The sequence below is a fragment of the Elgaria multicarinata genome, chromosome 11 (assembly GCF_023053635.1).
Source record: "Elgaria multicarinata webbii isolate HBS135686 ecotype San Diego chromosome 11, rElgMul1.1.pri, whole genome shotgun sequence".
NCBI classification, from domain to species: Eukaryota; Metazoa; Chordata; class Lepidosauria; order Squamata; family Anguidae; genus Elgaria; species Elgaria multicarinata.
The window spans coordinates 30347316-30373145 of NC_086181.1; the positions used below are offsets into that span (position 1 = coordinate 30347316).

General features: G+C 47.7%; 1 protein-coding gene across 2 annotated transcripts in view; it reads left to right on the top strand.

Moving 5' to 3' along the window:
• The window catches only part of TTYH1 (tweety family member 1), an 80341-nt gene that overhangs the window by 49370 nt on the left and 5141 nt on the right, over positions 1-25830 (top strand). The window contains exons 3-12 of one of the 2 annotated variants that reach the window (XM_063137835.1): positions 2426-2537; positions 5183-5403; positions 7421-7516; positions 8758-8830; positions 13215-13290; positions 16382-16437; positions 17156-17248; positions 17874-17966; positions 22051-22193; positions 24654-24845. In XM_063137835.1, the coding sequence (XP_062993905.1) occupies positions 2426-2537; positions 5183-5403; positions 7421-7516; positions 8758-8830; positions 13215-13290; positions 16382-16437; positions 17156-17248; positions 17874-17966; positions 22051-22193; positions 24654-24845 (1155 nt within the window). The remainder of the gene's footprint in view (positions 1-2425; positions 2538-5182; positions 5404-7420; positions 7517-8757; positions 8831-13214; positions 13291-16381; positions 16438-17155; positions 17249-17873; positions 17967-22050; positions 22194-24653; positions 24846-25830) is intronic. The other variant, XM_063137836.1, reaches the window with a different exon arrangement.

The following is a 25830-nucleotide window of genomic DNA, read 5'->3' on the forward strand; positions in this document are numbered from 1 at the left end:
ACTTCAACTCCCAAAAGCCTCTGCCAGCATGGCCAATGGTCAGGAATGCTGGGAGCTGATATTGAAAACATCTGGAGAGCTACTTCCTGCCCACCCCTGCAATAAAGATTCAACAGGCAAAACACTTGCTCTTGCATTTCCAATTGATTGTGCCAACATTGAACCAAGAATGTTGGAAACTATCACGGCTAATACAGGGTCACTTTGCGCCTCCCTTCACCATCCGATGTGGTGTAACTGTAAAAGCGTTTCCCAGTTAATATTATAGACTTTTATCACCATTCCCAACGAGCCCTGGGAACTGTAGTCCTATGAAGGGGTAGGTAGGGGGCTAAGGATCACAAAAGAATTTTCAGCACCCAACCAGACTACAATTCCCAGGATTCTTCAGGAGTAGCCATGATTGTTAAAGGGACATAAAACTGATACATGTTTGTAGTGTAGGTAGGGCCCAGGATTTGCTTGAGTTGAGATTACTGCAAAGCAAGAGCAGGGAAACTCCGAAGTATGGATTGATAAATCCAGTCTATCGGTTCTGCTAGCCAAGGATTTTGTCCTGCAATTGCCTTCCTCAAACATGGAATTTTACAGGGGCTCCAGATGAAGCCATCTTCCATTTATAACCCTCCCACATTTTCCCACTGCTTCTTCCATCTTTTTCCCCCTTCTCATAAAAAAGCCGAGAAAGATGGAATAGCTGCACAATATCTTTTGACTGGGAGCCCCGTCTGGAAGCACCTGTGTCACTTTAGCAGATGTTCACTCATGAGTGTGTTTTATCCAATTTCTGCACCGGTCTATGATTGATGGATTGAAATGTGCTTTTAAGTACATTTTAAAGTATTTTTTTAAAACCTAGGGTTCCCCCACCCTCAACATGCACATTTCTAAACATGTTGTAAATAAAAAGATGCGTTTTTGAGTGCGTTTGAGCTGAGAAACATATTGCAAAATTCAGAGAAGGGGGAAACCTGGCTTGAAACCTAGCCGGGTGTTTACCGCCTTCTATGGTTTCCCGATGCCTCGGCAAGCTGTTGGAAGAGGCCATGAAGAAAACTTCTGTCATTCTAGGCATCTTCTCCCTCCTCCTACACCTAATGAATCATTGTTTTGATGGTAGCCACACTGATCACTTGGGTAGCATGGATGGTCCCTGTGGCACCAGAACTCTTAACCATTCTGGCATAGGTTTCTAGTTTGTTTCCTGCATAAAGATAAATGTTTTTCGTAGGCAGGCTCATATTAAATCATAAGAGTCCCAACTAGGGGTCTCCGTTGCCAGGTAATCTGGCCCTTTTTGGTCTCGCCAGATTTCCGTAGCATGCCCAACCCGGCTTGGATTTGCGAGCCGAGATGTGAGTTTCCAAAAGCCGCCTACAATTGGTGCAAATTACACAAACTGGCTGCAGTCTGTGCAAAGTATGCAAATTGAAGGTGCCATTTGCACAAATTGCTATTTACGTGATTTTTTAAAATTTTCGCAAATCCATGAACTGGCCCAACTTGATGCAGGTTGGGTTGAGCTGACTCTCAGGAAAGCAAGCCGGAGTATGTGTGTGGGGTGGGTGTGGGGCAAGTTGATGAAAGCTCAGGGAGCTTCACACATACACCCCCAGATGGATTCCTCCAAGATCCCTAGTCCCAACCCACAGTTTCCAGTGGAATAGCCCTGATACAGGTTTGAACGACTCCTGTGAGAATGCGACCTTGTTCACGTTATATTCTTCCAGTGGGCTGTCCAACATAAACAGGCATTTATGGCACAAAAATAGGACCATGTAGAATTTCAAGAAATACTTTTGTAAGCCGCCATGAGAGCCTTTTTTGGCTGAATGGCGGCATAAAAATACTTAAATAAATAAATAAATAAATAAATAAATTTCAGGTACACACACTCACCCCTACCCTTTAGTCAAGGAACAGGGGGCTGTTCACATGTGGGAAAGGCCCACAGTGGCTGTGGATCTGCACCCCATCGGTTAGACAACACAGGTGCAGGTTCACAGCCACCACGGGGCTTCCCTGTGATGCTGCGTTTTGAAAAAGTCAGGGATTTACCCCCAACTTTTTCAAAGGGAGTGATGTCAATACGGGGCTTCTGCCGTGTAACATTGCTCTGTGGCCAATGTTGGGCCACAGAGCAATCAGCAGGGGGTGGAGCCCAGTGGAAGGCAACCAGCGATTGGTCACCTTCCACCAGGAAGAGGGCGGGGGCAGCTCTGGGACTGAGATGGCCGTCCAGAAACCCTGTGCTCCCTCCTCGGTGTTGGGATTACCTGAAGCTACCCTGGAGGAGGGAAAGCGCAGGGTTGAGGAGGGAGACGGCACCATGAAGACAGACCCAGGGACGAGAGGGTAGCAAATCCTGCACGCTCACATGCCTTTTTGTTTCTTTCTTTCCCCCCTCCCCCACCCCAAAACACAGTGCTGGGATTGGCATCGGTTTCTATGGAAATAGCGAGACCAATGATGGTGTGTACCAGGTCACATACTCATTGCTGAACGCCAACCACACACTAAGCTCCATCGATACTCTGGTGAGTGAATGGGGAAACACCTATGGTTTGTTTATACGGCCAGTTATCCTGTGATAATAGCCCCTGGACACATTTTAACCTCTGTTCTGTTTACGCATTCCAGAGATGAAACAGAGATGGCGAAATTATTTGTCAACAACCCTTGGCAAGATTAGTGGCTCTTGACTCATGTCTCTTTTTTCCGGGGTTCATGTGTTCAGCCTGAGTACAACATGCCCTTGGCATATGTTGCACATCTGCCTAACATGCCCGCCACGTGGCTACTGAGGCTGGTGGTGGGGTGGGTGGGTGGGTGTTCTGCAGAGTGGTAGCGTGCAATTGATGCAGGTGAATGGAACGGAATCAGTGCGCCATGTGGCGGAACCTAGCTTGTCGTTCTAAGTCAAAGTCACAGCGCACGGCATGCCAAGGGGCATGTCATCTCGCTAAGTGAGCTCAAGCAGATGTCCCTAGCAGGCTGGTGTGCAGAGTTAGGGCTGCGTCATATAGCTAGTATGGACCTGTCTACAGTATCCAGAAAGGGCCTGCTTGCTTTGTTTTGTGAGTCTATGTGCATATATCTAGATCATGGCTGCAGAACCTCGTTCAGCCAAGAGCTGAATTCCATTTCAGAGAAGCTTTTGGGGACCGCATTCCAGTGGTGGGCGGGGCCAAAGGCGAGAGAGGGTGTGGCCCAAAGTGAAAGGGGTAGGGCCTAAACTACCAACTTTACCCCCTCCCCCCCCCAAAAAAAATCAATTTCAGATAAGCTCGTGGTAGGTGGAGGGCATTTTAGTGATGCATGGGACTGAAGATAGGAGCAGGGTCAAAATACCAAAAGTACCAGCATGTTTTAACTTAAACTCTTACTGTCAATAACTAAGCTTTCAGAGAGGCACTGCGACCTTTTAGAATGGGGTGGGGGGAATGCACAAAAGTCAGGAAACCACACAATGATTGGTAGTTGTGGGAAAGGGGGCGGGGACAAGGAAAGAGGGTGTCACCATCTGGGAAAGCCTGGAGGGCCAATTTGGGTCCCCAGAAGGGCCATCTCCGGCCCACAGGCCTCAGGTTCTACACCCTTGGTGTAGATGGACAAATAGTACCTCCCTATGCATTTAGATTGTCTTTGACATTTTGGGTTTAAAAGTAACCCTTTTCCACATCAACTTGTCTGCTGAGCGAACCCCAGCATGGCTGCCATCCGTGGAACCCCTGCACTTTGCAAAGGATTCTGGGGCATATTTTGCAGCACACAGTCACGTCACACAGAGCAGTGGCTAGACCTGTTGGGCTTCACAGTTCCCCTGTTTGAACAGAGAGTTTGCCTTCAAACACTCCCCTGTAGCTGTACAGTGCGGGGAATGACGAATAATTGTGCCTGTGATGGAGCTTCGTCTGTCTTTATTCGTTTTTGATATTTATTTTGAAATATTTATAACCTGTTTTTCTGCTACCCAAAACAAACTGACAGAAAAACACACTGACAACAGACTCAAAAATAAAGCAAAGAAAACAATTAAAGAGTGCACTACCACAAGATGTAGTGATGGCCACCAATTCGGATGGCTTTAAAAGGGGGTTGGATATATTCCTGGAGGAGAAGGCTATCAATGGCTACTAGTCCTGATGGCAATGTGCTACCTCCAGTATCAGAGGCAGTAAGCCTGTAGTGGGCTACTCATCGACAGCTGGTTGGCCACTGTGTGAACAGAATGCTGGATTAGATGGACCTTCGGTCTGATCCAGCCTGACAATTCTAATGTTCTTACGTTCTTAATCAAATAAATAGAAGCAGTCACTAAAATCATCAAAAGAAAGCCAAAATAACAGATAGAAATCTCAGAACTCAAAGAGGAGCTCGGTAGGATGCCCTTCCCAGGAGCAGGGTTTCTGCATAGCTGAAAATAAGAACTGTGCTGGATCAGTCCAAAAGTCAATCTAGTCTAGCATTCTAGATTATCTAGAAAGTCAATTTAGTCTAGCACAGTGGAGGCTGGAAACCAGAATGCTAAAGGAACTATCCAAGGTGCTGAAACTATGGGGATAGGGGTTCAGCACCTTGGGCGGCTATTTTAGTGTTCTGGCTGCTCCTGGCTAAAACGCAGAATGGAATCACAGCCCCGCTAAAATCAGGCCCGGCAGCCTCCACTGGTCTAGCTTTCTCTGTTTTAGAAGGGGTGTGTAGCGGCTCTCTGGACATGAACAGATTCCCCTCCCCCCAAAATTTTGGCACTAATCGCCATTAATAAACCTCAAAATGCCCCTCCCCTTGGCTGAGAAACATAAAAAAGACGTGCATCTCAGCAAATGTGCTTAGTTTGCATAATCCAGATCATAGAACTTGGATTCCCCTCCCACCCACCCCCAGAGCACAGAGAAGGTACTGAGATACTGGGGAAATGGGAGTGAATCTACAAGAGTAGCCCTTTGGTTACATCATTGGGTGACAGGTGTAAGGACCTCGTGTTCCTGTGGCATGGCTTGGCAGCTAGCTACTCCGTGAAAAAGGAGCACATGGCACAGAGTGCACTGCGTTTGCCATGTGCGTCTGGTGCTCAGATCCGTGCCAAGGCCTTGCATACCACAAGGCACCTCATGTCCCATACAGACCTCCTCCTCCTCAAGCGTGCCACAGTGCAACTTCCCTCTTGCTCCCTACCCAGGTCTCAGAGACAGTGGAGCTGCTTTCAGCCACAGTACGGGGGGAACTCACCCAGCTTGAGGAGACGCTTTCCCCACGGACCGAGCTGGTGGCCGTGGTCCGGAACACGCGCCGCCAGGCCGAGGCAGTAGCGCAGACCCTGGATGGCATTCCCTTCTGGGGGGAGGCACGCGGAGGGCCCAGCATCCTAGCAGAACAAGTCGGTGACCTGGAAGACTACAGGTGAGATGTGGGAGTGGGAGGAAGGACATAGGTTGGAGAAGGTGCGAGAACTCACTGAAGGAGGGGAGGCAGGGCCGGCACTACCATTAGGCCAACTAGGCAGCTGCCTGGGGCGCAGACCACAGAGGGGCACACTACTGACCTTTAAGGGTCACAGTTTTACACAAATTGGCTGTTTTAAGAAAAAACATATGAAGTTCAAATTTTGTGCTTTTTATTTTTTCTACAAAATATCTGTTCTTAAAAATCGAAGTTGGCCATTTTTGGTGTGTGTGTGTGCAAGTAGCTCGCCTTGCCTAGAGCGCAAAATAGTCTGGCACCAGCCCTGAGGGGAGGGGAAGGTGTAACCCAAGGGAGAGGCAGGTGGAGGGGGTTGAAATCCCCCTGAAAGAACAGGCATGGAGCTTGGGGCTGATCCTGGATTCATCACTGTCACTTGCCGCCTGTGTGGCTTCAATGGCCAGGAGCGACTTATATCAACTGGGGCTGATATACCAGCTGCAACCCCATGCGGGCGGAGGTAGCCTGGCGACAGTTATCCATGCTCTGGTAACCTCCCGATTGGATTACTGCAATGCATTGTACGTGGGACCACCTTTGAAGATGGTTCAGAAACTTCAGAAGATGCAAACTAGAGCTGCTAGGTTACTAACTGGGACTGGCTGATTCAATGTGATGCCAGTGCTTCATCAGCTGCACTGGCTTCCAATCCATTTCCGAGACCAAGGTGTTGACCTTTAAGGCCCTAAAGGGCTTGGCACCAGAGTATCTAAAGGCACGTCTCTTCCTGCATGCTCCTGTTTGGGTCCCTAGGTCATCTTCAGGGGTGCTTCTCCGTGTGCTCCCACCAAAGAGCGGCTACAAAGAAAGAAGGCCTTCTCAGTGGTGGCACCCCACTTACGGAACAAATGCCCCAAAGACGTTCGCCTGGCACCTACACTGTTATCTTCCCAGCACCAGGCAAAGACCTTATTTTCTCCCAGGCATTTTTAGAGACCTAGCGCTAAGCTGTTACAGCTGTTTTATCGATCACTGTGCTGTGGGTTGTTTATTATTAGGGATGTGCTCCGCTTCTAATTGGACCGGAGAAGCAGGAGTGGAGCGGGGGGCTTTGCCTGCCCTTAAGGCGGAGGTGAAGAGGATTGGGGGGCCGGCGGAGCGTGGCGGAGAGGATCGAGGTGAAGGCGGATCCTTCGCCTCGATCCGGAGCTCCGCCGGAAAGGTAAGTGGGGTTTATCGGGCCCTGCCGCTGTCGCTGTCGCCCATGCAGCGACGGCGGCAGGGCCCGGTAACCCCCCTCCCCGCCCTCCTCTCCCTTACCTGCCTCCGTCCGCGGTCCGTCGGCGTCTTCAATTGAGCCCGCGGTTCCACCAGGAAGTCTTGCGGCCCAGACTTCCTGGTGGAACCGCGGGCTCAATTGAAGACGCCGACGGACCGCGGACGGAGGCAGGTAAGGTCCCCCTCTCCCTTGGTCCCTTACTGGGCTCTGCCGCCGTCACCGCATGGGCGGTGATGGCGGCAGGGCCCGGTAACCCCCCCTATGGGGGGAACGGAGCTCCGATCCGGATCCGGAGCTCCGAGTGGAGCAGAGTGGGCACAGGCGGAGTGGGGGCGGGGCGGAGCGGCCCAATCCAAAAATGGCGGATCTGAAAGTGAAGCGGAGTGGGGGGTCCGTGCACACCCCTATTTATTATATTGTATTTTATTCTTTTAAACATTTGCATTTTGCATTTTGAACTGTTTTAAAAGGGCATTTTAGTTTTCTGACTGGTTGTAATCCGCCCAGAGAACGTTAGTTATTGGGCAGATCAGAAATGTACTAAATGAATACACCTTATAGGTGGATGGGCTTGAGTGAAGATGACTTGAAGAAAGGAGGGAGGGAGAAAGGCAGGACGTAGCAGGCTCTTGTTGCACGAAAGTGGGCTGCAGAAACTGGGAAGAGGTGCAAAGTGGTAGGTGGGAGACCCCGGGCGTCATGCGTCACCCTCACCCCCTTGCTCTCTGGCTCCTGCAGGTGGCTGGCCTACATTTTGTTGCTGCTGTTGGACCTCATTATCTGCCTCTTCACCTTGCTGGGCCTGGCGAAGCAGATCAAGTGGCTGGTAATCGTGTGAGTGCGCCATCTGGTGGGCACACTGGGGCACTGCAGACTTGGGCGCAGCAATTGGGGTGGGGGTGGGAAGGTGGGGGAACGCCGCGAGTCTTCAAGAGTAATCCTGAATACGTCAGGTGGAGATGTAGGTGGGTTTTTCTATCGTGCAGAGAAATCTTCAATTCAAAGAAATAAAGAATTGTCCATGGAAATGGTCCGTTCAACAGAACAAATAATAAATATTGATGGGCTTGAGGCTGTACAGCCCTCCTTCTTTTTGGGGGGGGGGGGTAAGGCCATATTTAATACGAAATATTTTTATTTATTATTGCATTTATATCCCACCTTTCTTCCTCCAAGGAACCCAAGGCGGCATGCATAATCCTCCTCCTCTCCATTTTATCCTCACAACACAAGCCTATGAGGTGGGTTGGGCTGAGAGTCTGTGACTGGCCCAAAGTCACCCAGTGGGTTTCCATGGCCTTGTGGGGACTAGAACCCGGATCTCCCGACTCCCAGTCTGACACTTTAGCCACTACACCACACTGGCTCTCACATACACCACACTGGCTTCACGTAAAGATATCTGTCCTCCATCAGTGAGATGTTCCAGAGGGCACATTGATGGTGCTATATAAATAAAATAATAATAATAATAATAATAATAATAATAATAATAATAATAATAATGCCAGATTTAATGTCCTTTAGGTGAGAGAGATCCCTTTGCAATATTCGCTTCATTTACGAATGTACACGCAAAGCATAAGCGGAGGCAAAGAGAGACTCCCACCGGGCAACAGATGGGGTTCCTTGCATCAGATCCCTGGAGAGAGAGCCTGCACTCCAAAGTGCTTCACATTCAGACAACCAGGCCCTTTTAAGGATCTGGTCCAGGCTCTGATTCAGGGGAGCCACTAGGTCATTTTAGACCAAGGATCAGGAAAAGGGGTCCCTCCGTCGAATCAGGCACCACTTTCAGGCAAAACCTTCACAATCACCGCCGTAATCGGGGCCGATAGCAGCTACACGTACAAAAACCGCCTTTATATTCAGAAGAGCCACACGGAGTCTTGACTCCAATGTGAAAGTGCAGTGATGGGAGTTACAGCTGCATCTGTTGAACCTCTGCCCACCACTCAGCTGTTTACAACACAGAGCCCTGCCAAGGTGATGCAAAGCCTTGCTTGAAGGTTGAGGCTCCCCCTGCCCACCTGAGTGCCTCTCTCTCTCTCTCCCTCTCTCTTTGCTGTTGACAGAATGACTGTGATGAGCTTCCTTGTTCTCATCCTGAGCTGGGGCTCCATGGGGCTGGAGACCGCAGGAGCTGTGGTGAGTCAGGGGCTGCGGGGAGAGGAGCGGGGAGGGTGCAGATGGAGAAGCATCAGCAGGACTGGGCAAAGGAAGGCCATCTACAACTGACCTGGCCCCACAGCCTATTTCCCAATGAGCTCATCCTCCACAGCGTTTCATAGATGAAAATAAGGCACATCTGTAACACCCTGAGTCTCATGCCAAAGACTGCCGCCCCATGGTAGAATGACCCATTGCCGAAGGCTCTACTGTTGTATGTCATAGTTCAGCCTTCCCCAGCCCGGCGTCTAGATGGGTTAGACTACAGTCCCCATCATCCCCAGCCATCATGATGGGAGTTGTAATCCAACCCTCCTAGAGGGCCCTCAGTTTGGGAAGGACGCCATAGTCGCTGACTTTGCAATAGCCCTTCCTGTCTCCATTTACAGCCAAGGCTGCGTTTGTTCTTTCAGCTAAATATGCATTACGGCCATCCCCAATCGGGTGCCCTCCAGATGTGATTGTTGGCCATGTTGGCTAGGGACAATGGGAGTTTAGCCCAACAACACATCTACAGGGCACTGGGGGGCTTTGGGGAAAGCTGCTGTATTAGTAAAACATATTGTTGAACAGTTTCACTGTTCCAAATACTGTAAACCTTCGGGGCCAAAAATGATAGGCGATGCTCAGACCCTGCCCAGTGCCTTAGTGTTCATGCTCAGGCATTCACATGCATGTGAGCTGGAGACAAGATGCATCCATTCCCCACCCAGAGATTTAACTTCTGGTGACCCGGGAAAGGGAGATGAGAAGTGGAATGCCCTTCCAGCTCACTTCAGACATACGCCTGGACACAGTACTTTGTTTTCGACGCTCGCTGAAGGTTTTTCTTTCAGGCAAACATTTCCTGACTGATGAGTAAATTCAGCCACTGTTTTATTGACCCGTTTGCTTTTACTGTCACTTTTTGTAGTTTGCGTTTTAATTCACACTGCTCCGACATCTCTCAATGCGGGGGTTGTTTATAGCATGCTTTTAAAAATAATATATCCCACCCTCACCACACCGCCCCCCCCCAAGGCAAGAACAGGGGCAGTGATTTACCAAGGATGGCTCACCAAAAATAGGGACTACAACTGCTAAATATGTGCACTTACAGTACATCCTCTGTGACCCTGCAGGGGTCCTGCTCCGCATTCTCTAGTCCCATAAGGACACCGTCCTTAGGGGAGTTTTTAAAAACTTGAGCTAGCCGCAAGGCAGTCGTAGGGATTGCCAGCTATTTTCCTTCTCATTTCTTTCAAGGCCCAGTGTCTTGCAAACACTGTCAGAAAGGTAAAAATCCAAGTGGTGACTGCATTTCCAACCATTATGCATAAGGGAAATTTGTACAGTTTCTGCCTGCCGTGGAGGTGTTAAAGGCAAGGGCCTCTGATGCCAGGAACAGGGAAGAAGAGGCCTACCTTACAGTGGCAGAATTGAGGGGTGTCCATCAAAACAGGGCAGCTGGGTGGCCTGGCTGTGGAAAACCTCCCTTTCTTGTGTTCTCTGGAGCATAATAATTTAATTGCTGGCATTTCCAGCCAGAGTTGTGTGGGGGATTTTTGAGGTGTGTGTGTGTTGGGGGGGGTTCTCTCACCATCAACACTTTACACACAGATTCCCTCTCTCTCTCTCTCTCTCTCTCTCTCTCTCTCTCTCACACACACACACACACACACACACACACACACACACACACACAGAGTTCCCTCTTACTGTTGCTTTTAATTAGCAGAGCCTTTGAGGGGAAAGGGGGGAAGCTCTTTCCAGTTGCCTTGATTAATGTTCTCAGTTCTGTCCCCTCTGGGAATGTTTTTTTAAAGCATTTATCCCATCAATGTGCAGCCCTACTGAGGTGTCTCAGTTCTGAATTGCTGCCCTTTTCCTAATGGCTCAGCCACTGCCACCCATGCCCCCACCCTAATTCTGACCTCGGTGTCCCTGTTATCCCAGCCACGTCTTCCTCTGCTGTCTCTCAATTGGGACCTGTCTCTCCTTCATCAGATTCTCAGCACCCCCAGCGACTCTGATGTCTCCATATTCTAATCCAGGGGTGCACAACCTCTTTCAGCTCGAGGGCCAAATGCCATTTCAGAGAAGGCCTCAGGGGGCACATTCCAGTGGTGGGGAGGGCTAAAGGCAAACAGGGCAGGGCCCAAAATACCAGCATATTTCAGTTTAAGGCTCTTACTGCCAAGAACTAAGCCTGTAGCAGTGGGATTTCAATCCCCTAGAATTGGGGGGGGGGGAGAGAGAGAAACTGTCCCAAAGCCACAAATTCCCCAAACATTCAGGGGTTGGGGAACGGGCCGAGGGCATGGCTATCTGGGAAACTCCAGAGGGCCAGATTAAGAGCTCAGAAAGGCTAGATTTGGCCTCTGGGACTGAGGTTCTGCACCTCCGTTCTAATCTATCTCAAATGCAGTGGTGTTCAGACTCTGTCCTGGAGAATTCTGGGAGATATCCAACTTGGTTTAAGGCACCGGGAGGTGTTGAAATCAGCAATGCACATTCAAGGAGTGCACATTGGTGAGCTGAATAGCAAGGCAAGGTTAGACCAGGCAGAGTCTTTCAGGACCTTGGCCAGCTCCAAGTTAGCTGAGAGCGCCATCACTCATTGCACACTCATTACTGGGCACTCACGGAATTTCGCGGGTCCCTCTCATGATGTCATCTGCGTCCCAGAAACCTCCCGTCCCCTCCTAGCCTTCTTCACGTGACAAAAAAAAAACCACACCCCAGTAAGTCCGACTTATTTTTAGAGACGGAAGTTGCCACTCTCTCCTGCTGTGTGCAGGAGAAGCAACAGGATCTGAATGGGCCACGTGCACATTGTTTACTTCCTCTTTCAAAGGCGGAAGTAACGCGGGACAAATGCGTGGGCAGAGAAGCGTCGGTAAGCAAACACAATTTTCCCCGTGTGATGAGACTCTAAGACTCAGTCAAGGTGAGCTGTTGACTCAGCAACAACCAAAGGTTTTCTGGAGCCTTATAAAAGCCAGCAGTTAACTCCATCCCCCGCCCCCAGAGGACCAGTTTGTTTCTTAAAGGGCTACTGATGGATTTGTCGCTGCTCCCTCGTGGGTGAGGGTGGCGAAAGCTGTAATGGGGGAGTGCCGTCTCCACCCAAGGAGTCTGGTAGAGGCACATCCTCTGGCCTATAAGGCCCTGACATAGCAGGAGTTAGGTAAAAGTAGGGAGGTGCCTTGAAAGTAGAAAAACACCTCTCTACGGACCAGTCTACAAATGCTGCATGATACCATTTTACTCCATTTATTGTTTGATTTTAAGTATAAAGCTTGGTGAAAGGAATTGAAATGTTTCTTTCCTTTGCAACTATTTATCCACTGACAGTTGTTCCCCCCCCCCCACAGCTGCTTTTCTCCCTGAGAAAAGATACAGAGATCCCCTAACTCAACTTTACATTCAGCTTCCCTGTGTTTCAAGTTCCAGCCAAAGACCTTGTCCATTGTCTCCCCACCCTCAAACCCACTCAGTGCTGACCTATTTCTTTCCCCGGTTTCTTTATGTGTTATATTTTAATCCTTCTTCCTGACCTTCAGGTCCTCAGTGCAGCTTGCAACATCTAAAATTACAGTTTTAACTTCTTACCCCTTCCTATCCCATCCCATCTCCCATTCTTTAGTTCTGTGGAGCTGTGGAACATGGTTATGTGCCTTTCCCAACATTTTAGAACTGCCCCATCTCTCCACCCTCCGCCCCACTATTTTATAGTGAATTTAAAAAAGAAGAAGAACCACACCATCATCTTCTCAGCCTAGAACACTATTTCCAAACATAGTTGCATCAATTCCCATGCACCCAAAAGGGCAGCAGCCCTTACGAATCACTCTTTGGAGGTTCCCGAAACTGCTTTCCTCCCTGGGGCCAGGGACAGCGCCAGGTTTTTGAGGGCCACTGGCCGAGACGTTCTCAATGAGCCTTCTCCCTCTATAAAGCTGCAGGAGCCCTGCCTTCTTGACCAGACACAAAAGCTGCAGGGCTCCTGCAGCTTTAACTGTTGTGATGAAGAGGGAATTTCAGCAGGTGCTGCATGCATACAAATCACACCTGCTGAAATTCCCCCTTTCTATACAACGGTTAAAGGTACAGGAGCCCTGTCCTCCTATCCATATGGTCTAACCTGTATTACATGCAGATCTTTTTAAGTGCCCTGTTTGAACCTCCAACATTCCCCATGCCTCATGGGTCTAAGCAGCCACCCCCACACCAATTGAGCCCAGCCCAGCCCTGCCCAAGCCCTACAACGCCCACCTTCTGTAGTCACACATTTTTTGTGTGGATGGCGATGGCACTGAATGCGCTAAAAGAGACATTTGTTTCTGCCCCCCTTCCCACCCGCCCCCCTTCCCTCCTTTAGGGACTGAGTGATTTCTGCTTTGAGCCAGATGGCTTCGTGATGAACACAACCCAAGCCAAGACTGGACTCAGCCCAGGTAGGATTGGAACTGCTGTGGTCCAGAGAATAAGAATGCCTGGTTTGCACCCGGGGAGCAGGGTTGCCAACTTCCAAAGCTACTGCTATGAGCTGTACCTTCTTAGCACCACCTTGATGCATAAATGTTAGTCGGTGTTCATGTTCGTCTCTATGCTATGAAAAGCTTCACATACTAAATTCTGCAAACATCAAGCTGCTGTTGAAGGGACAGGAGCAGGTCAGGCCTTTCCCCCCCCCCTTGGGTCACTTGGCAACTCTATTTAGGAGTCCTGGTTTCAAATCCCACAGCTGTAGGGCCTTGGGCAACCTTCCTGGGGCCTTGTTTAGAAGATTTAGAAGTTGTCATCCAGAGATAACTACCACTCTGTGCCTAGAAGAACAAAGATCCATCCGTGGTGTTTTGGGGGTCATTCCCAAGTTGCTGTGTTTCTTAGTGGGCCTGTGACTGAAGTTCTGTGCCTTTAACAGATGGAGCTCAGGACCGAAGTAGACGTGGTGGTGAATTCATTTCTTGATGTGCTGTAGTGGTTCTTTTCTTGTTGATAAGTACTGGGATGAGGGTTGTGCAATTTCCACCCAGGGCCATAACGCATCGAGAGAAGCTAATGCTTTCCTCCTCTGCTGTGGCCCTAATAGAAATCACCCCTTGACCCCCAGGGAGGCTATTAGTCCCAAATGACAAGCTCTCATATGCAGCTATGGTAGCGAAGAAATGATATACCGTGTTTCTTTGATTCTAAGACGCCATCGATTCTAAGACGCACCCAATTTTTAGAGATGTTTATTTGGGGGGAAAAGTGTGTCTTAGAATCAAAGAAATACTTCTTCCCTCACCGCCCAGCCAACCTCCTCCCCACCCTCCGCGCTTTCTTCTAATGGTTGTGTCCTTTTCTTTTTTCCCTCTGTGTGAGAAGAAACCGCCATTTGCGCGGGAAGAAGGGGGGGCGTAGAAACAAAGAGTAAACAATATTTTCGGGCGGGAAGAGAGAGGCGAAGATGCGATTAAGGAGCTAAAATGCTTAACTCTCCAGTCCCGCGTCTATCAGGGTACGCAGTCACAAAGCATGACTACATGCGAGTAAGTCCTCGCTCGCACGGCTCGCGGCTGCTGCAGGAGCTTCCTCTTTTGGAGGCCTGCCTGTACGAGGAGGAGAGAGACGACTGGAGCTGGAGCTGCCGCGTGAGAGCAGCTTCAGTGGAGCAGCACCTCTTTGGCCTCTGGGCACAGGTTTTTCTGCGGGCGTGAGGAGTTCCAGGCTCCACTCGGGGCACGAGCTTCCCAGCGCGGCGGCTGGGGGGGGGCACCCGGTGCTTTAGGGGGGGTGAGCCTCCTGACTCTTGGAGCTGTGTGTCTTCCGGGCGCGGCTCACGAGGGCTGCACGGGGCGCGCTGTAGGCCCCAATCACCCGGCAAAGTGATCTCAAAAAGCCATATTTGCATCTACCATATTGCTTCGATTCTAAGACGCCATCGATTCTAAGACACACTCCATTTTTAGAGCTGTTTATTTGGGGGGGGGGGAAGTGTGTCTTAGAATCGAAGAAATATGGTAAGCCTCTGCTTGCCTAATCAGAAGTAAGCCCCGGGATGTTCCCCCTATGCTGCAGAGAAAGAGTGATTTGACTTTAAAAAATGTGGAATTGACCCAGTAATTCATACAGTTTTGTGAAATGCCCCCTCCCGCAACGTTATTGCTTTGAATGATTTTGTGGATTCTTCTGCACATCTACTTCAGAGTAAGTCCCATTGAACTCCCTGGGGTTTACTTCTGATTAGACAAGCACAGGGTTACATCCTAGATTTTGGGTTCTTCTTTCCCCCTCCCAAACAACCTAGCCTAGAACACCTTTTAAACTTTTGGTCTGTTTTCAAATAAAGCCTCTTTGGTCATTTTGCAAGGCATTCGTATTTAAAGAAAAGAAATCCAAACTTAAAAACCATTTTTTCCTAGTTGTTCAGATTTAACGATAGAATTATACGGGAGTGCACACATTGACTTTATATTTCTAACAAGCCTTATTCAATCTCTCTTTGGAGAGGTATTCAACTGTTACGTTCCTCTTGAGTGAAATTAGCAGAGCAATCCTTTTTACGCAAGCTGTAAGGGTGTATTTTTCTGTAGATGTTCAGGTGCTGTCCACTACAATGGACAGCGCCATACGGAAAGTTAGACAGAGCTCCTGTATCTTTAACAATTGTATAGAAAAGGGAATTTCAGTAGGTGTCGTTTGTATGCATGCAGCACCTGGTGAAATCCCCTCTTCATCACAACAGTGAAAGCTGCAGGAGCCCTGCTCAGTGACTAGATACAAAATTCAAAACTCTCTTCAGAACAGGGCTTTCTGGTGGAAAGAAAATGGCAGTCCAATCTCTTCCCTCCCAAAAATGTTTTGCCTGCCCCATCCCACCCCAAATACTGCTGAAACAAAAATGCTGATTTCAAGGTGGGTAAAACAGCTAAGAAATGGTCTTTCATAATTCTGTACAGGTCTGACCTATGGAGGCTTGCTTTTGGGGGCCTACAGCCACTGGTGGTAGTGGACAGGGAATGCATTTTTCATCCGGACAGCAATGGGAGAAAAGCGTTAACTTCTCCCACTTTGTACACCACAGTCCTGACAAAATTCGCCCTCCCCGCAGCAGCTATTGATAATGAAATAAACAGCCACGGCGTTTCAAAGGATGTATTCAACATTTTGTCTAGTTTGGCCCTCAGTGATGGCATAAGGTGTAGCTGTTGAATTTCTGACCTGCCCTCTAACTGTTAAAGGCACAGAGCCTCTATTGAGGTGGTGGGGGGGAATGGGAAATATGGCCACCATTAATTGCCTCAGTGCCAACGTATAACAACTCAACACATTTCAATGAGCATCTTTGTCAGGGGCCAGAATTCCATGTTCTTGGTGCTGTTCTCTCTCTCTCTCTCTCTCTCTCTCTCTCTCTCTCTCACACACACACACACACACACACACAAATCCTCAAAGAGAAGAAACAACCTAGGATTCGAGAAAGGAGAGAGAAGTCCTGGTGCTTAAATGATCCCAGTGGTGCTGGTCTGATTCCTTTTTCTCTTCCTCCTAACCCTGCAGAAATCCTACAATACTACTTAACCTGCAGCCAAGATATCTTTAACCCTTTCCAGCAGGTAGGTATCCCCTTTTTCCCCCTTAAAAAATCTGCTCTGTGTGGGTGGGTGGGACGATTCAAATGCCAGCATATTGCAAATTCCCTGCCATTCCATCTGTATAAATGATAAAAATTAAGGATATTTTCAGTTAAAGCTTTACTGTACACCTTCTTTATTTCACTTTTATTTGACTCAAGATGGGCCAGGGATGATGCAGGAGTTCTAAAACATCATCTGCTACCCCTCCCCCAAATGCAACCCCTAAGCTTTCCCCATATATTTTTAAGTCTACCCTTACAACAGTAGGGACTAGAAACATGCTTTTTCTGTTTTAAATGAATTTTGGCTTCATCTGTATTCAAGTTCTTTGCCCATTACCCATTTTTGCACTTGGCACAATCATACAATTGCAGAGTAAACACAACTCTGTCCATCAGTCCTTATGATTAACTGAACTGTCTGTTCAGTTGTCCCATAATAAACCTGAAGGCAAAAGAAAACCTTTAAAGCCGTGTGTTTGTTCTGTTATTTTTCATCTATCGATTTGGAGATGGCTTTGAGATTTAAATCTCCCTGCTTTTTTGTGAACGGAATAGAATTCAGCCTTCAAGTTCTGACTTGTGCGGTGATGGGGCATCATGACCCTTGGGATTTCCCCCTGCTGTTGGTCTGCATGTTTTCTGACCCCAAATACTTTGTGTTTTTCCCATAATCCTTCCTCACCCCATCCCTACAGAGGCTCACTATGTGTCAGAGGGCACTGTCCAACATACATTCTCAGCTGTATGGATTGGAGAGAGAAGCTGTCCCACATTTCCCAGCAGCTGAGGTCAGTAGGAACGCTAAGTTTGTTTGTTTTTAATAGACCCCGGAACTATTGTTTTTAAATGGATACTGTTGTTTTTATACTGTTGCTTTTATGTTTTTGATGGTTTTAAATTTTGTATACTTTTTAATGTTCACTGTTTTTAACTTTTGTAAACTGCCCAGAGTGCTTTGGCTATGGGGCAGTATATAAATATAATAAAATAAATAAATAAATAAGTGATCAGAGATGACTGGGGTAGGGTGGGCTGCGGAGTGCCTGGACCCAGGGTTCTCCTGGGACTCATCTATACCAAGCAGATATTGTGCTATGAAAGCAGTATGAAAGCAGTATATAAAAGGCAGGAGCCACACCCAGCAGGATATACGGGTACAAAAGCAGTATATGGTTTATATCAATGGGCCCCAACAGTTGTCAGTGCACTCCAACAAGGCTAGAAAGCAGTAGTGTGGCTCCTGCCTTTTATATACTGCTTACATACCACTTTCATAGTGCACTATCCTGCTTGGTGTAGATGAGGCTCTGGATTGGAAAGGGACCTAGTCGTGGATGGGGTGGAAGGAAAGGAGGGGAAGGCTGTGAACCAGGACCCCTGGGTTTCTGTCCTCACATCCTTTGTGCATTGCAGAAGAACATCTTGTCCATCCAGAGCACTTTGAATACCACGGAAAGCAACTTCCATCACCTGGTTGCTCTGCTCAACTGTCGGGGACTTCACAAGGTACCTGCCGTACTCTTGCACGCTGTTAAGTTGGTGACCCATAAACCCTCTCAGACTCACATTCCACCAAACCTTTCTCCACCTTCCCCTTTACTCAGCCTTTCCTGGTACCCTCCAGGATCCCACCCTTTCGCCGTGTTTCCTTACGATATGATGCATGCACATGTATGTGGTGTTGTTTTATAAATGCCTGAAAATTTCTAGCCCACACAGAAAGATTAAAAAACAAGACTCAGTCCCTACTCGCAGGTTCACAATCCAATAGACATGACATAAAAGGAAAAAGGAATGGGGAGGGATGAAGCCAAGCAGATTCAAGTATCAGTTCTTAAGATTATACAGTGTTACATAATTGATCCATCTCGTGACCAGGTAGAATGGCTGCCATGGAAACACTTCTGAGGCTAGATCCACACCAAGCAGGATATGACACTTTCAAACCGGTTTGAAAACTGTGTATGGAGTGTGTCCTGGGCCCCAACAGTTGTCACTACTGTTACAAACCGTTTAAAAGCAGTCATGTAGATCCTGGCTGAGAGAGGTGAGGCGAAATGGCATTTGGTCCCAGCCCGGCTGATGGAGGCGGCTTTGCTGTCTTTCATGTCTCTGATGGAGATGCTGTCTGGGAATGGTGGGAGTTGTAGTTCATGGTATTCAGAGTACGGTGAGGTTGCCAGGTTGTTCCTTTCTTCTAGGAAGCCAGAACATCTGGGGATACAGGAGTGTAGTGTGTGTTCTTGTCACATGATTATGAAAAATGTCTTGTTATGGATATGGTACTCTCTGCCAAAAACTCACAGGAAACCATACAGTGTCATGGTTAGAGAGTTGGACTTGGACTGAGCAGACCTGAGTTCGATTCCCTGCTCTGCAACAAGCATTTAGGGTAACCTCAGGCCACTTCAACGACCCCATTCAGACGACATGCTAAGCCACAGTGGTTAAGCATTTTGAACTAAACATTAGTTCAAAGTTTAGTTCAAACTCCTGGAGAAGAGATTGAGGGGAGACATGATAGCACTCTTCAAATACTTGAAAGGTTGTCACTCAGAGGAGGGCCAGGATCTCTTCTCCATCATCCCAGAGTGCAGGACACGGAATAATGGGCTCATGTTACAGGAAGCCAGATTCTGCCTGGACATCAAGAAAAACTTCTTGAACGTTAGAGCAGTACAACAATGGAACCAGTTACCTAGGGAGGTTGTGGTCTCTCCCACACTACAGGCATTCAAGAGGCAGCTGGACAGCCATCTGTCAGGTATGCTTTAGGGTGGATTCCTGCATTGAGCAGGGGTTGGACTCGATGGCCTTATAGGCCCCTTCCAACTCTACTATTCTATGATTCTATGATTATGGCTTAGCGTGTTGTGTGATCCATTCCTAACTATGGTGGCTATGTAACCACGGTTTAAACACACTGACTAACCATTTGCTGCAAAAGAGTTAGCAACCAAGCTTAGCATATTCTGAACAACCCCACTGTCTCTTAGCCTAAAGTACCCCATGGGGTTTGTATGCTCCCCTGAGCAATTTAGAGAAGACCAGGATAAAAATTGCATAGATAGAAAAGGCAATCTTGAATCCAACCCAACATATAAACAAAAAAACAAGCGAAGAATAGAAACGGACTGTAATATTACTATTATCTAAGAGCTCTTGTTACGGTCAGGATAATTTGTTACTATACATTATTCACAATATATACAATGACACCGACAAACTGTGGCTGCCATCATTGTATAACATATCCAAAGAGAAAACCCAAATTTGTCCGGTATAGAATATCAGCTGAATATTGTTCCCAACTGCCGAAATTAGACTTCATTCAAAGAACCGAATGCGCTTCAGCCAAAGTCTTCCTCAGCAGCTGCTCTGAGCATCAGTTCAATATATGGTCTTTTTACAATAGTCAGAATAAATTATAGCTAGTTAATAGTCCGGTGCAGGCCGATTGATGCCTTTCAATGGGAGTTAATGGCTAGGAGATTGCCTCCTGATTGCTGGGAATATTTTTGTGTTTGTGAATGAGACACCTGCCAAAGCTTGGAGAAAGGTGACATCCCCCAGCAGAGGATAAGAGGAAGAGAGATGGGAGAAACAGTAGTTCTGGAAGACAGTAGTTGTGTAAATACTTCACACTAAACCTGCACAGGAGGAAGGGACTGGAACACACTAGCTCACGGTTCGCAGGAGCTACTTTCTGCTTCTGAAAGGGGGCACTGTGTCAGAGGCAGAGAGTGAGAGATGAGCATTTCTATCTTGAGTTAGCTAAGTTAGGGTGAAAGGAGGACAGGGCTTCCGTATCTTTAACAGTTGCATAGAAAAAGGAATTTCAGCAGGTGTCCTTTGTATGCATGCAGCACCTGGTGAAATTCCCTCTTTGTCGCAACAGTTAAGGCTGCAGGAGCCCTGCCTAGCATGACCAGGTACAAAAGAGGGCAGGGCTCCTGCAGCTTGAACTGTTGTGATGGGGAGGGAATTACACCAGGTGCTGCATGCATACAAATGACACCTGCTGAAATTCCCTTTTCTCTACAACTGTTAAAGATACAGGAGCCCTGTCCTCCTTTCTATATAGTCACCCTAGCTAAAACTTGAGGTTGCATCCTTCAGGGACTGCTCATGTTGCTTCCTGGGTATCTTCTGCCTTGTATGAATGCTTTTTTTTTTTGTCTCAGCCGATGCCTTGACCTGTGTATTACAAAGACACTTTGAATCACCAGTGCTCCCCCACATCCAAAGAAAACAAAATGCAGGCAGGGCTGCCCCTTAGACACGTATTTATTATTTGCTTAATTAAAACATTTATACCCTCCCTTTCCGCATGAAAGCCCTCAAGGAGGCTCTCACGCACAACTGAAACAATTCAGTATTACACAACCTTTTCAGAAAGACAAGAATTACACAACGGTGTTACACAACAATAGCAAAAGAAGCAGCTAGTAGTCCTCAACACATATAAAACAGTCAATTTAAAAAATACAAACAAGCAATTGCAACCAAACGGAACTATGAAAGATGATTAAAATAGGGTGACCATATGGAAAGGAGGACAGGGCTCCTGTGTCTTTAACAGTTGCATAGAAAAGGGAATTTCAGCAGGTGTCATTTGTATATATGGAGAACCTGGTGAAATTCCCTCTTCATCACCACAGTTAAAGCTGCAGGCGCTATACTAGAGTGACCAGATTCAAAAGAGGGCAGGGCACCTGCAGCTTTAACTGTTGTGATGAAGAGGGGATTTTACCAGGTTCTTCATATATACAAATGACACCTCCTGAAATTTCCTTTTCAATACAACTGTTAAAGATACAGGAGCCCTGTCCTCTTTTTCATATGGTCACCCTAATTAAAATGCACTTTGATTAAAATATATTTTGCCTGGCAGTCCAGAGAGTAGCAATGATGCCAGGTGAAACCAATCTCTCTCTCTCTCTCCCTCTCCCTTTTATGAAGACTCAAGAGCCTGTTCCTGCCTTGGCCTTGTTTCTCACGCCCTTATAGGAAATGTAGTCCATGGCTTTTTGATCTATGACTATGAAATTATCCACTTACTCCAATTGAACTTTTACTCTTCTTTTTAGACCCCACGGTGGGGAGTGCACATTTCAGAAGGGAAAGCAGCTGAGTAGAAAGGTTTAAACTTCCCCTACCCGCATGTGCTAGTCCTAATCTGTATCAGGAGCCCAATCCGTATCAGCACCCTGCACACTTACTTGAAAGTAAAAATAAATAAATAAGGAAGTTAGATTCTGCTGCACACTACATATGTATCGTAGCTTGTACTTTAGTCCTTAGACAGCAATCCTATACAGACTTAACTAGGTGCAAGTCCGATGAACTTAGCTGGGTTTACTTCTGAGTAGACGTGTATGGCATTGCATTCTATACCATCTACTTTGCTGCATAGAAAATCTATTTATACTGAGCTTGGGAACTACCAAACATCTGTTCAGAAGAAAAGCATTCCCTCCCTACACTGCCACATTTTTGTTGGGATCCATCAGTCCCCCTGCTAACCCTGACTCTCTCTCTCTCTCTCTCTCTCTCTCTCTCTCTCTCTCTCTCTCTCTCTCTCTCGTAGGACTATGTGGACGCACTGAAAGGGCTGTGCTACGATGGCATGGAAGGGCTGCTCTTCCTCCTCCTCTTCTCCTTCCTCTCTGCCCTTTCCTTCACCACAGCTGTCTGCAGTCTGCCCCGTGCCTGGAAGAGGTTCCAGAACAGGTGAGCATTAAGGCAAAACATGTATTTATTAAAGAATATTTGCAATGATAGCAGAAACACACAAAAAAAGAGAGGTGGGGGAGACCCAAAGAGTATCTCCACATTAAAGGGAATTGAAGTGTTTACCCAGGGCTTTTCTGCTTCCTGGTTCTTTGGCGTGATTGTTATGGGCTGCATTACACAGGAGGAGATGGGGGACAAGGAGTTTGAATTAAATACTTCCCCTCTGTTCAGTTCCATTGAGTTCTATTGAGACAGTGCTATGTGGTGGTGGAAGATCCTGCTGTTTCCCAGCTATTACCACTTTAAAAGTAGTTCTTTTTATCCCGGGATTTCTAGCGGATTCCACGGGAGATGTCCTGGTTGTTGACGACATTATGAAATTGACAAGAAAACTTCTGTGAGTGGCCAATCACGAGCATGCAATAAATCGCTCGTTTAGTGGAGCCCAACACATAGGAGCATCAGATTGTGTACAACTTTGAAAATGAATCCATGAAAGTTTGTTAGTCCACACACACAAAATTCTACTGGCCTATCTGCCCACACATACTCTATGTTGGACATTTGTGTCATATATATATATAACCCACTTTTGTAAAACTTGAATGTATGTTGCTGCCTGATAGGCCATTGATGTCTCTAGCGCAGAACTATCTTCTGCAGCTGGCTCCTTTGTAAAGAAGGATCTTTTCCAGACCGAAGATTCTTGTAACTCTTATCTCTGAAGGCTAGATTGGAAACTCCAGTTTTAGAGGCAATGTGCCACTGGGTATCTAAGGCTGGGGAGGAGAGGGCCATGGCCTTCATGTCCGAGTTTTGGGTTTCCCAAAGGACATTGTGAGAGGCAGGATGCTTCAGTACATGGACCCTAAGTCTGACCCATTAGGGGAATGAACCTGAACCTTCTGCATACAAATCATATTCTCCGACATTGAGCTATGGTAACCTGGAGGCAATTTTTACTCACCAGAGGGGACCAGGAGAATGACTCTTTACTATCCTGATTTGGTATTTATTCATGTCGTGAGATTTCATGTGGAGGCAAAGACGTTCTTACTCAGACAGGCTTTTAGCTGACTTCATTTTTACTGAAAGAAATTTTAATTGGTGGGTATTATTTTTTTCATTGTCATTTTTTATTATTATTATTATTATTGGTGCGTTTTTCCTTGATTTGCTTTTACATTTTCATTATAATTTTGTATTTTATCTCGAATTGTTCTTAGCAGCCTCATGTATCGCTTGTAGTGGAAATCCACTAATTTCACAGGGCTGTAGTCGACATAAGGTTGCAGTGCTGTTTCTTGGACCAAGCAGGATAGGACACTTTGGAAACATTTTGGAAACTGTCTATGGACTGTGTTCTGGGCCCCAACAGTTGTCACTACTGTTATAAACCCTTTTAAAGCAGTAGTGTTGGTTGGATCAGTGCAGCTCAGTTAGCCTGACGGAGTGTCCCCATGTTTACAAGTTGGGGTGGGGGACCTTAGGCCTAGGTTCTGAAACTGGCCCTCCCGGGATTCCACTCCAGCCCTCCGGGTGGCCCTGCCCCCTTTCCCTAACTTTCCTGCATTTTGTGGAGTCCCCCCCACAATTCTAAAAGGCTGAAATGCTTCTCCTAAGTCTTAATTACTGGCATTCGAAGCTTTAAGCTAAAATTGGGTGACATAGTTGGTATTTTGGCCTCACCACTTTTGCTTTGGCTCCACCCACTTTGCCTTCACCCCACCCACCACTGGAAGGAGGGCCCCCCAAGAGCTTCTTTATTTATTTATTTATTTATTTATTTCATACATTACTATACTGCCCAATAGCCTAAGCTCTCTGGGCAGTTCACAGCAGCTTCCCTGGAATTGAATTCGTCCCTTGTGCTGAAAGAGGTTCAATGGACCTGTTGTTACATACAGCACTGGAGTGGCAAGGAAAGGAAGGACAGGGAGCTCTGAAGTTTGTGCATATGAGTTCTAGGAGGCAACGAGCGTCATCAGACATATGCTCGCTGCTGAGCACTTACGGATGTTTGCGCGTCCTTTAGACAACGACGTCTGCCTCCCGCTCCTTCTTGCCTTTTTTCCGTCACAAAATGGACCCCCTTTAATCCGACTTGAAAAAAACAAACCAAAAAAACAGAATACGCCGCCATTTCCTGCTGTATGCAGGGAAAGCAGCATGATAAAAACAGCCCCTGAATGGGCCACGTGGTCTTTGTTTACTTCCTCTTTCTTCTCTGGGTAGAAAGGGGAAGTATCATGGGACAGGAGCGGGGACGGAGAAATTATGGTAAGGAACTATGATTCCCCACACACACACACCTCTGATGACACTCAATGGGTCCTGGGGCAAAATAGCCCACTTCTCCTGCCTTCCTGAAGCATCGGGCAGCAGAGCTTCTCCCAAACATGCCTTTGACTCTCTCTCTCTCTCTCTGTCTGTCCTTCTCCTTGGATTCCTGTATAGGGACTCGGACTACGACGACATGGAGGACGACGACCCTTTCACGCCCCAGGCACGTAGGCCTCCGACGGTGCGCGCGGGGGGGGCCGGGCCCACCCTGCCCGGCTCCTATAGCCACTGTTCAAGCTGGGGCAGCCGTGGCAGCCTGCGCCTCTCAGCCCCCCCCATTTCCAACGCCCCCGTCTCACAGTACATGTGAGTAGCCCCACCCACCCACCCACCTCCCTCCCAACCCCCTCCCCGCGCGCTCGGTCACACCGCCCCCTGCAAGGCGGGAGGGGCTTGGAGTGGCCAGCAATGGCACCAACCTGAGTGCGCGAGTGGTGGGGGGAAGGGAGGGCAGACTCCCCACAAGCCAGCACCTCAGCGCCCCCTCTACGTTTCCCTTCTCCTTGCCTCTTCCTCCCCTCCCCCACTCCTGCCCTGCCATTTTCCTCATCCCCTCCATTCTTTCCTCTTGTTCACCTCCCTCCCTCATCATTGCTCGTTCATTTCCTGAGAACGGCCTCCTGCTTTCTCTCTGCATGTCACTTCTAAAAATCCCCTTGATGTCTGTTAAAAAAACAAAACAAAATCAGGGCTTTTCACAGTTGAAAAACTGCTCCAAGGAGTGGGAGGGGACTTCATGATTGGCACAGGGGGCAGCCAATCAGTGCTGTAAACAACCCCTTTTGGCTGCTAACCAGAAGGATAGGCTTCTCCTGAAGATGCTAGGTATGCCCCCAAGAAACAAATTAATTAAGGGTGCAATCCTATGCATGTTCAGATAGGAAAAAGTCCTACAACTCTTAGCACTCTCCAGCCAGCCATGCTGGCTGGGGAATGTTGGCTGAGGAATTGTAGGACTTTTCCCTATCTGAACATGCATAGGATCGCACTTTAAATTGATGAAGGCTCACATGACGCTCTGGGCATGCCTGCTTTCCAACTTGTCTCCTCTTCCCGTGGATAAAACTGCTGTGTCTCTACGTTAGGAACTGAATGATCCAATCATCACACCTCCATATGCAAAGGCATCATCACAGAATTAACTGCCTTCAAAGGAGGTCACTTGCTGTGTCTCTGGATGAGTCACTGCTTATCTTTTGGGTGCTTCCAGACGGAGGGGGTTCCTGCTGCAACCAATGAGAAGACATTGTGCAACTGTTCCGTCTTTTTCTCTTTAATACATTTTTCACAG